Source organism: Rhynchophorus ferrugineus, unplaced genomic scaffold, assembly GCF_030347505.1.
Source record: "Rhynchophorus ferrugineus isolate W39M unplaced genomic scaffold, kcgeb_rfMv2 rfM1, whole genome shotgun sequence".
Taxonomy (NCBI): domain Eukaryota; kingdom Metazoa; phylum Arthropoda; class Insecta; order Coleoptera; family Curculionidae; genus Rhynchophorus; species Rhynchophorus ferrugineus.
The window spans coordinates 5,993,339-6,006,632 of NW_027472580.1; the positions used below are offsets into that span (position 1 = coordinate 5,993,339).

At 33.8% G+C, this 13,294-nt stretch overlaps 1 protein-coding gene, 1 long non-coding RNA gene and 1 other non-coding gene across 3 annotated transcripts in view; all 3 read left to right on the forward strand.

The window, feature by feature from the left end:
• LOC143203022 (zinc finger CCHC domain-containing protein 24) overlaps window positions 1–12,961 on the forward strand; it is a 31,688-nt gene extending 18,727 nt beyond the window's left edge. The window contains exons 2-5 of the mRNA XM_076415116.1: window positions 7,189–7,390; window positions 10,654–10,917; window positions 11,787–11,951; window positions 12,193–12,961. Of these exons, the coding sequence (XP_076271231.1) occupies window positions 7,214–7,390; window positions 10,654–10,917; window positions 11,787–11,951; window positions 12,193–12,306 (720 nt within the window). The 5' untranslated portion in view covers window positions 7,189–7,213 and the 3' untranslated portion in view covers window positions 12,307–12,961. The remainder of the gene's footprint in view (window positions 1–7,188; window positions 7,391–10,653; window positions 10,918–11,786; window positions 11,952–12,192) is intronic.
• Window positions 68–4,394, forward strand: LOC143203027 (uncharacterized). The gene is made up of 2 exons (XR_013007269.1): window positions 68–256; window positions 4,135–4,394. It is a non-coding gene; the product is annotated as an uncharacterized LOC143203027 (long non-coding RNA).
• Window positions 11,480–11,597, forward strand: LOC143189440 (U8 small nucleolar RNA). The gene has a single exon (XR_013003883.1). It is a non-coding gene; the product is annotated as a U8 small nucleolar RNA (small nucleolar RNA).
• Window positions 12,962–13,294: the final 333 nt, after the last annotated feature.

Here is a 13,294-nt window from a genome sequence, read left to right on the forward strand (position 1 = left end):
TTATTCCTATTTTTCCTTATACGGACTGCACGTTCACTTGGCCTACCCATTGTAATATTAAATAAAATAACCGAAAGACTAAAAATGGTAATAAATGTCCCGAGCTATTGAACAACATTTTTAGGGTAGTTTGATAAATCAGTGACTTTTTAAGTTTCCCACGCAGTTACTTTAAATGTATGGCTATTGCCCTTCACCCATATTGTATGGCTGTTGCCCTCCACCCTTTACTGTGCGCAGAAGAACATGCCCATCAGTGAATATCAATCATTGTCAATTCCCCCAAGCAGAGAATGTTAAATATCTTGGTATTCTTTTAGATCGACGCCTAACCTAGAAGAAGCACATTCTCGCTAAACGAAAACAACTTGGACTTAAATTATATCAAATGTGCTCATCGGGTGCAAATCCAAGTTATCATTATACAATGGTATTGCTGTATGAGTCTATACTCAAGCCTATTTGGTCATATGGAATCCAACTATGGGGTACCGCTAGCAAATCTAATATATCCATCATTTAACGGTTCCAATATAAAGTGTTGCGTACCATTGTTCATTCTCCGTACTATGTTTCAAATGAAATGATACAACGCGATATTCCTCTAGAACCATTAACGAGTGTAATTCGACGTGTTTGTGTGAAGTACATTGAAAGAGTGTCAGTGCATCCCAATGTTCTCGCTAATCAACTAAATATGCGACGTGATAGTGAATTGCGTTGACTAGAACGTTTAAGACAATCTGGCCTGATTATTCAACATATATAGACTTTAGAATACGCTTTAGAATAAGACTAATTAATTAAGATAGATTTTATACAGGAGATCACTTAATGAAGTGATTTTCTACATGCTTATATATATATATATATATATATATATATATATATATATATTCTTATTGCCTAATGGGCAGATTGTAGAACCAAAAACCAATTTACTTATTGATATACTATCAGATTCTGACGCTGCGTCATATATGCTGTGTTTGCCAGCCATTTTGCACCAGATAACCCCACCTTAATAAAAATTCCATAAATTACTCCATCCGGCATATTCTCCAGTTTTAGCACCCTACGATTATATCCTATTTCCACACTAGAAGAAATTGCTGTGAGGTAAGAAATTTGAGTCGAATGAAGAGGCCATCACTGAAACAAACGCCTATTTTGATCCTAACAAAACTTCATTCAAAAAGTCACCAACTTACCAAACTGCCCTCGTATTTTTGAAATTATTCTTAAAGAAAACGCTGAAAATTTATTCCAACAACTAATAATTCATTAGCGTGAGTAGAACAATTACGTATCACTTGAAGGAATTGCTGTGTGAAGAAATTTGAGTCGAATGAAGAGGTCATCACTGAAACAAACGCCTATTTTGAAGCCATTGAAAAAAAAAACATATTATTTGGACGGAATAAAGAAATGGATTATATCGAGAATAAAACACTTTTTGACAAAAAAAGTTACGGATCTACCAAACTGCTCTCGTATTTTTAAAATTATTTTTAAATAAAACGCTGTGAATTAGTTCCAACAGCTAATAATTAATTACTACAAGTAGAACAATTAAGTATCAGATACTGATACAGTAGCTGTACTTGGACACGTGCCTCTCACTTTCAGAGGACTAAATAAAAGGAGTAGCAAACGTCGATCGAATTGGAAATTGCAATTTCTTAAAATAGAATATCAACTGGAACCATACGAGTTCCAATAATAAGGACATTGATCTTGTCCAGATTGTTGTCTCTACGATATTGTTCGTTAGTTTTTTCCACACAGACCACGCTTGCTCGTTGATATTTTACAATATGATAATTTTAGAGTATATGTGGTGGTATTGCTAAGAGATAGAGTGAATTCAACGGTTTTATTGAATGTTTAACTACAGTGTGTCGGCGATTCTGAATGTTGTATTAAATAATATTGATACAATCACAGAAGAATATGTTCTTAGCTGCAAGAATTGCCCGTACATTTCTTAACCACAGAAATTGATGGTGGTGTGTCCTCTCCTTGGTTTCGGTAATGTTTTTTTGTACAGAAAATAATGCTTGATCACCACGCAAAAATAACTATTTTTATTTTGATGTCATACACAAACCAAATCATAGAATAACGAGTATATAGAAGAGCATCTTCCATCTATAAAATTGGAACCAAGTTTCATTCCAGCTATTTCAACGGGAAATTTAAAAAGCCGTGGCCAATAATTTTAGGAAATAAAAAAAATATATTAAAATTAAAATTTGAATATTTAACAACATAAAATTACATTATTTATTTATTTATTATTTTAAAAGCCCATCAGCCGCTTGGGCTAGAAGAATTGCAAAAGGTGTATCAATCCGTTAAGAAGTTGAAAAGCATATCCAAATGCTTGGGTTCGACCAGTTGTTTTAATAACCTTGGCATTCCGAGCTGCCGTCTTAGTACCCCAAACTTTTCACACTCCAGAAGGATATGCCTGACGCTCTGTTGTGTTTGGCCATTCGTCACATTGTGGGGGGTCTCTTCCTTTTAACAGATGCTCATGCGTTAGTCTGCTATGCCCTATATGCAGCGGAGCAAGGATGCTCAATTGGAACCTGTTGAGATTGTTAATATTAGGAGATTGGTGAAAAACCTCCTTGATTTCCCACAACTTGTTATTTTCCAGTTCGTATGGTTTGAGTCTACGCACTTCACTGTCATCGCGCACATTTAAATGTTTTCACTTTGTTCTAAATTCGATGTCGAATTCACCATGACTTTGTTAAGATGAAGTTGGGGGTGTTTGTGGCTGATATTGGATCCTCGTCTGATGATAAAACCGCTGTATCGTCAGCATATGTTGCAACAGTAGTGTTTCTCGGTAGTAGTAGGTCGGTAGGTCAGCTGTATACATAAGATATAACAACAAACCAAGAACACTACCCTGCAAATGAACTATTATGAAGTTCTAACGTTTCTTGAACACGTGAAGATATTACATCTGGTCAATGTATTTCCAAAACCAATCATGTTGCAATATACGGTAATTGTTTCTATTGGCTGGTTGCTGGAGTGGCAGATACAACAAGGGTATAGGCGACAACCTCGCATTTTAATTTCTCATCTTTATTTCAATTTTCAATATATATATATATATATATATATATATATATATATATATATATATATATATATATACTCCAAAAGGCGTTTTCGATACTTTGCAGATACTGTAAACTTTCTAATAACCGACCCTGGAGACTTCAAATTTCTTCGAATCACATATGTTTTTATATTCCTTTTGTACAGAACAATTTTTAAAATTGTCTGCCAAAATAAGTAACTTTTATAAAGATAACAGTCGAGGGTAGCAGTGGTGCCTTTAAAGCCACTGCTCGGAAGATTTAAAGCGTCATTGTCTTATGAAACTGCCCTCGTAACTCGCAGGAAACCCTCGATTTTAAACCGCAGAAAATATTTCTATTTAAAATCCGAGATATTTTTTCTATAGATTTAAAAGGCGATTAAAGTCAAAATTAATAAAAACTCACCAAAACATTTTGAGCATGCAGTTATCTTCACCAATTCCATACTCTTGCGCATTCTCAAATGTTTCCAAATTTCCTATATTCCTACTAAAAATTTCAGTGCCTAGTATACACGCGTTGTTGTTTATAAGAGTAGTGGTTGAATGGTATTTTTTGTTAATTTTGTATTTACATAATTCCTGAATTAATTTATATAATTATTTATTACTTATGGATAAACATTATTTGAAAATTCCCAAATATAAACTATATCATACAAATCACCCTGATGATAAAGCACATGGACGTACAGCCATAATCATTCGAAATGATATAAAGCATTTCGAAAAAGAAAAACTCCGCAAAGACTACCTGCAAGCCACCAGTATAACCATAGAGGAAGTCCATCGACCATTAACAATGTTCGCGATTTATCAAAAAATGAAATCACCAAATTAGAAAATAGTATTATTAAATGCAAACCACCACATACAAAAAGAATTATACCGCAATGCACGAAGTGTCAAACGCACGGGCACACAAAAACTTACTATCGCAAATCATTCAGATGCGTAACATGTGCAGGACAACACAAAACAGGATATTGTATTCGTAAAGTTCGCGATAGTGAAGTGAAATGTGTTAACTGTAACGGAAATCATCCAGCGAACTACAAGGGTTGCGCAGTTCACAAACAACTACAGCAGAAACACCATCCTGCCTTAAGAGAAAAAAGGCATCAACAGCAACAAAAATAATCCACACCTACCAGTCTACCCACCAGACTAAGTCAACCAGACATAACTTATGCCCAAATAGTTGAAAATGGTTCAGCACAAAATCAAAAAACCACATCACAACCTACTGAAACTAGCAGCAACATCTCTAGATTAGAAAATATGATGGCCAAACTAATGGATTAAATGAGTACGATGTTTGGTCTACTCACAACCGTCGTCAGCAAACTTGAATAATGCCTGAAACCATTAGCTATAAAATCACTGTCTGGAATGCCAATGGGTTCCAACAACACGCCAGGGAACTAAAAATGTTCGTAACTGAACAAAATATTGACGTTATGGTGGTTTCCGAAACACATTTTACGGACAAACATTATTTGAAAATTCCCAAATATAAACTTTATCATACAAATCACCCTGATGATAAAGCACATGGAGGTACAGTCATAATCATTCGAGATGATATAAAACATTTCGAAAAAGAAAAATTCCTCAAAGACTACCCGCGAGCAACTAGTATAACCAAAGAGGAAATCCATGGACCATTAACAATGTCTGCGATTTATTACCCACCCAAACATAACAAGGTTCTACCTAATTTCAAGAATTCTTCAGTACGCTAGGTAATAAATTTATAGCCGGAGGAGATTACAATGCAAAACATTTAATATGGGGTTCAAGAATAATAACCCCAAAAGGTAGAGAACGGCTAAAAGCAATAAAGACAGATAATTTACAACATATCTCTACTGGTGAACTAACGTATTGGCCTTCAGACAGAAATAAAAAACCAGATACTATAGATTTCTGTATTACAAAAAAATATTGATGCAAAAAAGTGTCATGCAGAATCATGTTTCGACTTGTCTTCTGATCATTCACCAATAATACTAACACTTTCTTCAAAAATTATCATCAAAGTTAAACCCCCTTCTCTGTGCAATAATAGAATTAACTGGCCCTTATTTAGAGAAAACTTAGACCGAAACATCTCTCTAAACTTAACGTTACAAACGAAAATTGATATAGAAATAGCAGCATATATCAATAAAGAGAAGGCCGATATTTTCTCAAAACATTTAAAAAATGTTTTTAAACCTTTCCAGTCTCAGCTACATAAAGATGACGAAAATAAAATTACTAGATTCATTTCAAATGGACTTACCGCACGAGAACTTAACGGTCAAAAAAATTAAACAAACAATAATTAATTACCGGTAAAATTAAAAAAAAACAGAAAATTATCAGAATTTAAAACTATCAGAAAAGGTTATAAAACTATTAACATTTATATTTAATGCTATTCTACGAATTAATTACTTCCCTAGCATCTGGAAAGTACCTCCTCCTACCGGCCTATAAGTTTATTACCGATAATCTCGACAGTTTTCGAGAAACTATACATAAAGAAGCTAAACTATATAATAGAAAAAAGAAAAATTATTCCAGAACATCAGTTTGGGTTTCGCAATAAGCATGGAACTATAGAACAAGTGCATAGACTTGCAAACAAAATAAATACTGACCTAAATGCCAAAAGATATTGTTCGGCTGCTTTCCTAGGCTTTTGACAAAGTATGGCATACGGACTTGTAGGTTAAATTGAAGAAACTTCTCCTTCATCCGGACTATCAGTTACTAAAATCGTATCTCACTGATAGACATTTTATTGTAAATCAAGGCGATGAACATACGAAATTACATCCCATTTATTTAGGAGTTCCACAAGGAAGTGTACTGGGTCCACTACTATATCTTCTGTATACGGCCGATCTGCCCACCACAAAAGTAACTACTGTGGCAACATACGCAGACGACACAGCAATCTTAACATCCCATGAAGATCAATACAAACCCACCTGGAGCAATTATAATTATGGTTGAAGACATGGCGCATTAAAGCCAATGAAACAAAATCCACCTCTATAACGTTTACCCTGCGTAGAAGAACACGTCCACCAGTGAATATCAATCATCGTCAACTCCCCCAAGCAGAGCCTGTTAAATATCTTAGTATGCACTTAAATCGACGCCTTACCTGGAAGAGACACATACTCTCTAAACAAAAACAACTTGAACTCAAATTATATCAAATGTATTTGCTCATCGGGCGCAAGTCCAAGCTATCATTAAATAACAAGGTATTGCTGTAAAGTCTATACTCAAGCCTATTTGGCCATATGGAATTCAAATATGGAGTACTGCTAGCAAATCTAATATATCCATCATTCAACGGTTCCAAAATAAAGTGTTGCGTGCCATTATAGATGCTCTGTACTATATTTCAAAAAAATTGATACAACGCGATATTCCTCTAGAACCTATAACGAGTGTAATTCAACGTGTTTATGTGAAGTACTTCGAAAGAGTGTTAGTACATCCCAACGTACAAGCTAAGAAGCTAAATATGCGACGTGATAGTGAAGTGCGTAGACTAAAACGTTTAACACCACCTGATCTGATTAATGGACATATGTGGACTTTAGAATAAGACTAATTGAGATAATATTTTATACAGGAGATCACTTAATGAACTGATTTTCTACATGCCATGTATATATAATATAGACATAAGAAATACTTATTGCCTATAGGGCAGATTGTGGAATCACAAAGAGTAAAAAAAAAATGTATTACTTAACAGATAAAAGCAGCAGACAATACACGTGTAAAGTATGAATTGTAGGTAAACTGTTATAATTTAGTAACACTAATTATGTAGACTGTTAAACAGTCACAACAGCAAAAATGTTAGTGGAGTTGGTGAAGATTACGGTATGCTAAAATTTTGTATCTATAGATAACTCGCCTATTCAATAACAATATCATAGCCAGCTGTAGCATGAGTTTGGTATTGATGCGACTAAACTCGTTAACGTTAAAATTTAGAAATCGAATTTTGTGAACAACAAACTGTGCTTATTAGAAATGTTAAACTCTAGGTCTATTTGCGACATCCTCGATATAATGTCACCAACTGCAACGTTGTTCAATCAACCAGCTCAATTGTCCCCGCCGTTCTCGCACCTGAACCGACACTCTAGGCAGCAAGACTATGGAAGTTCCAGTTCTGGAAACTCGTTGCTTACTCCGTCCTACACGCCCACCAACTGGTGCTCGTATCGCAGTACTGAAGCCTTTCAGGTAAGCGTTGTTTATATTACGTTTGTAAAAAAAGTAATCCTAATATTTCAAGTACGTCTAGTGAAAAATAAGCTTTTTTCACCTATTAGACCAAGCGCAAAATTGGATGCAGCGTGAGTTACGGCGAGATAGACTGGACAGATCTGGAGAATACGGTGGAGGAGGAAGCAATTCGAAGCCCAATTCATGGATTTTTGCCATCGTTTTCACTGATTTGTAACACGGTGCATTGTCTTGGTGAAGCAGCACTTTCTTTTTCTTCAAATGTGGCCGTCTTTCGACGATTTTATCCTTCAAACGGTCCAATAACACTATGTAATAGTTGCTGATTATGGTTCTTGCTTTTTCAAGGCAATCAATGAAAATTATTCCATGCGCATCCCAAAATACAGATGCCATAACCTTGATAGCCGACTGTTGCGTTTTCCCTCGCTTTGAAGCGGGTTCATCGTGTGCAGGTCACTTATATATCGACGCAAAAACTCGGGTTTATTACGCTTGATCCTCTTCAAACACTGCTCCGAATCATCAACTCGTCGTTGGTTCTGGTCAAAAATGAGCTCGCGCGACACCCACTTTGCACAGAGCTTTCTCATACCCAAATATTCGTGAATTATATGATGTACAAGGTCAGTTGATATCTTTAGAGTGTTTGCTATTTCATTCAATTTTAATTTACGGCCATTCAAAATCATTTTTTGGATTTTTTAAATGTTTTCGTCGGTAACAACCACTTTAGGGCGTCCACTCCGTTCACCGTCTTCGGTGCTCATTTCACCACGTCTAAACTTAGCATTCCAATACTTGATGGTTGATTTTCCTGGGGCAGTGTCCGAAAACTCAGCATCAACCAAGTTTTTGCTTCAACTATATTTTTTCCCTTCAAAAAACAATATTTTATCAACACGCAAAAATCCTTTTTATTCATTTTGTCATAATACCGAAAGTTGCTTCACTCAAAATGCTATAATTCACAGACTAATGATCCGACAGCTGTCAAATTTATACACGCTTCTTTTGAGGGTTAGGGCTAGCTAAAAAACATGGATTTAATTCTGATAGCGCCATGTATGTATCAGGCCGGGGACGTTTCAATTGACCTGTTATTAGAATATTCTGTAAAAAGGAATGGAATAATAACCCCCCAATATTGTATCGTATTTTAATAATATGTTAATCGCTATTTTTAAATAACATACTATAATAAATATAGATAATACAATAGAACTAATCAAAACCTAAACACCAAAGATGTACAATAACCATAAGTACTAAATAAAAATTAAAGATATGACTAAAAATGATCGCACAATAACTACAAGAGCGTTTCGTATTCCAGCTGAATGATATAGAAGCTATCATAGATGCAAATCCTGTTTATCAGCCCGATTTCTCCAACAGAAATTGACAAGCTCAGTCCTAAAAAGGCTCTTGGAATTGATATAAACATTATCCTGGTTATTGAAAGAGCCGCCACGAAAAGCAATCATCACGTTCAATGCTTATTTGAAACTCCAGCATGTTCCGGAATCTTTTAAGGTTTCTCGAATAATTATGTTAAAAAAACTGACAAAGTTGCAGAAAAAGCCGGATCTTATAGGCTTATTTTGCTGCTAGTTGCTATATCGAAATTATTTGAGAAACTGCCGTTAGAACATATTAAATCATTTATAGATATGCCACATTTCCATTGTGGATTTCGAAATCACCAATCGGCTATCGATCAAGTGCATAAAGTAACAGAGGTTGATGAAAAGGCATTCGAAGAAAAGAAATATATTCTTCAGGCTGTAGAAACTGTATAAGTAGCTGTCAGTAGTATGTAGTAAGTTGCTGTATAAGTACTCATTGGACGAAAATCCAGCTTATCCAGCCGTCAAAGAACTTACAGGCAGCTTCTCAGTTGATGAACTATTTCCAGACATTTATACGAATGGGAAGTTCTGCAGCATCCACTGTACTCACCAGACATAAAACCTTCTGATTACTATTTATTCAGATCGATACAGCATAACTTGGCTGGTACATAGTTTCGAAATGCTGAAGAAGTGCGAAAATGGATCGATGATTAGATTGCTCTCAAAACAACATCAATCTTTCAACACAGTATCGCTATATTATTAAAAATATGGGAAAAAGTTGTCTCAATACCTTCACAAAGTCACCTTTTTAAAGTGAAATAATAATCAACAATACACCAAACGCATAATACAAATTACTTAAATATTGTAACGCAAATATTGTCCGATAAGTTTTTAGCCTCACCACTGGATGGCGCCACTATCACAAATATTGTAGGAATATTGGTCTTGTCGGTCGGAATGTGTGGCTTGTCCGAACACTCACTACTATTTGTGTGGAAGGAATTCGCACGGAAACAGAGAACACCGGCTGAATAAAAACTTGTAAGGAAGTACGGAAGCGTTATGATGGTGGTTACTGTTACAAGGGGTTGACAAAAGGGAGAGAGACGTCGTCGTGATGGTCTTTTATAGCCGGTAACCGCATGGTACCAATCCACCAGCGTTACCAACTTTTGAATTTGCAAACTTTTCACAGACTTTTTTGCAACTTTTGCGTTGCCAACCAATAATGTAAATATAATAGTGGTGGCTACCATCGTGTAGTACATTCTCGTAGAAGGCTACTGTCGAAATTTCAGCAGAATAAGACTCGTAGTTGTGTTTTGGCTGCGTTTGAAAACCACGATACTATTGGCAGACTGTCGATTGAAGGTGCACGAGATAGTAGGCATCTCGAGAGAGGATGAAATTTTAGGAGACCGGGAGTGACTTCACAGCAATGTTTGACACTGTTTACGTACAATCCCAAGAAGTTTCTACATCATTTCCTTACCGTCAACGAAATATGGATCCACTGGGACTCACCAAAGATCAAGAAACAGTTGAAATATATATGACTATTAACAGGATTGATTAACAGTAAAATCCGTTACTTAATCCAGCCAGTTTTTGGGCTGTGTTTTAGTGATATTAGGTCATATTGATTAATTTATTAGAAACGTTTCACTGACTAAATAGTTTGCCCTTCGCATTCGCCAAAATATTTGAATGAAAATCCAGTACAATACTCGAATGATTCCATTTTTTTACCAAAATTATATTTAAAAGATATACACAGCAATCGACGCCGTTATTCTGGGCGAACAACTTTTATAATTAAATGACATATCATATAAATCACTATATCTGTTAATTCCATAGTGTTATATTACAAATGACTCCCTTCTATTCTGTTTACAGCCAAAATTACTGAGCCCAACGTGGAGCACGCAGGTTTCCTATAACTTCCTGGCGAATCTAAGCAACTTGAACAGTCTGGGTAGCATGAATAGCTTAAGTAATTTGAATAGCATCAATAACCCTTATATGAATGATGGATTGGAGAGCCTCACAGAGCAGCTAGCTGATTTGGCGTTAGATAGGAAACCGATCAAAAGACCTCCATCGTCGTACTTGTGCCATTTATGTTTCCAGAAAGGACATTATATAAAGGACTGTCCACAAGTAAGATTTCTAATATCAATTTGTTTTCGATTTTCATAGTAATAAGTATTTCTTTTGCATTTGTTTTTTGGTTTATTATCAACTTAATAATTAGTAAATATTTTAATTGCAAACTGCTCAAATACTTGGATTTGTAAGTATTGCTTTATCATTAAGTATTTTGTTATGTACAACATATCCGTGAACTGGCACATTCACCAAAAGAGTTAACTAATATTGTTAATAATAATAACTAATATTAACTATATAACTATATATATATATGTATATATTCAGATCATTCAGGATATATAAGTGTTTAATTAAATCGAAATTGTGTTCTTTGAAATTAATAAAACGATACAAATGAATATTAAAAACGGAATTATGCAACTAAACATGTTGAAGCTATTTTTGAACAATGGATTTTCGAAAAAAATAACCTTCTAAATTAAGTTGGCATGTTACCAAAGTGTTGCGTTATTGTTATGTTAAATATCGGGAGATGGCGCCACCGTATGTATCTGGCACTCGTTTCACGTCATAGCCGGCTAGATTTAAAAAATCATCCCTCCCCAATTCGTCTTCAGTAGGGTCTTAACTGATCCTATATAGCGAATGATGAATATGGGATATGATTTCTATGATTATTTTCCGCTTGTTGTTAGGGACTCGCAACTCCTTAACAGCAAATATCTGACGCTATTATACTGAAGATCCATCCTGTTTATAATTTGAAATGTAGTTGTTTCTTAATCCTTAAATGCCCTGCCCTGGCGTTGATGTGATAGATACGAATTGATATATTGAAAAGTAACTCTTAAAATACATAGTAATAATAAAACTAAAGATAACACATGTTTAAAAGTTTTACGACGATTTTATTATAGGCTAGGCCTAAAGGCGAAGGAAAGACTCCATATCAAGGGAGAAAGCGATGCTTTGGCGAATATAAATGTCCCAAATGCAAGAGGAAATGGATGTCTGGCAATTCGTGGTCTAATATGGGCCAAGAGTGCATAAAATGTCATATCAACGTGTATCCACACAAACAGGTAAAATAGTCTCTATTTTATTGTTTTAAAATACGGAAGATTTCTATTATTGATCAAAAATAAGCAAGTTATAGATTAAAAAAATATAATTATTGAGTAACATTAATAACAATAGGATATAATATAGATAAATATTAATAATAAATTTTATAATGTAAATAAAATATTTTAATTGTTAATTATCAGTAAATTTAAAAATATTTTTATCACTAGATTTTAATTAATATTTGTTGTTTTTCAGCGACCCCTGGAAAAACCAGATGGCCTTGACGTTTCCGACCAATCGAAAGTACACCCTCAACATCTGTGCCAAAAGTGCAAAGAACTCGGCTATTACTGTAGAAGAGTTCAGTAATCATTTCTCCTCAAGAAGAGATTTTATTTTTTCATTTTCAATTGATATTTTTATTTTATATTTTTATACTTTTATTTGTTTTGTTAGTTTAATCCATACGACAGTATTTTGTTTTTGTTGGTAGTTTTAAGGTTTATTTTATTACTTAATATTGCGTACTAATATGGGATATTGTTATTATTTCCAGCAACTGATGGTACTTAAATTTTCTTGTTTTACTAACTTAACATATACCATAAATTATTTTGAGTCACATATTGACAATAAGATATCTAGAGCAATCACACAGGAAAAAAAATCATTGCCATATTCTATGTAATTGAAGTTTATTCTTGGTTGTGATATGTGATTGTAAAGATAACATCGATTTTTACATTTTTTATAAACTCTTTATTTCCTTATATAGTTCGTATAAAATTATTTTACTCATGTCTATATGTGTACATAATATATGTGTTTGTATTGTTTGAGAGGAAGTATTTTCCAAGAAAAAAAACATATCCATTATTTTTTTAAACAATAATATGTTAAAGTATATTGAATATTTACTTAATAGTTCATTATTGTTTTGTTGAAACTTACAGATATTTTGTTTTTGTAAAATTAAATATTTTACAAGTATATATCAATGTTATTAATAAAGATTTAAATCATTTGACTAGTATTTATTAATATATAAATACCTTTCCTCCTTACAAAGAAAACTACTTAACTATATATAAACTCTATACTATTAACAATGAAATATATATTATACATTTATATAAAATATAATTTAAAAGCTTCAGTTTTATCTTTAAGAATCAAAGATGGAAATTTAATCTCAATATTAATTAATGTGATAGAATGAAACCATATTATTTTAAGGTATTACCAAAAAATTATAAATCAACAAATAGAATTGAAAATTTAGATAAGCTTTTAACTAAAAATAAATATCATCTCAGATGTATTGATAACGCCATAATCTATTTTCCAGGTATCTAAT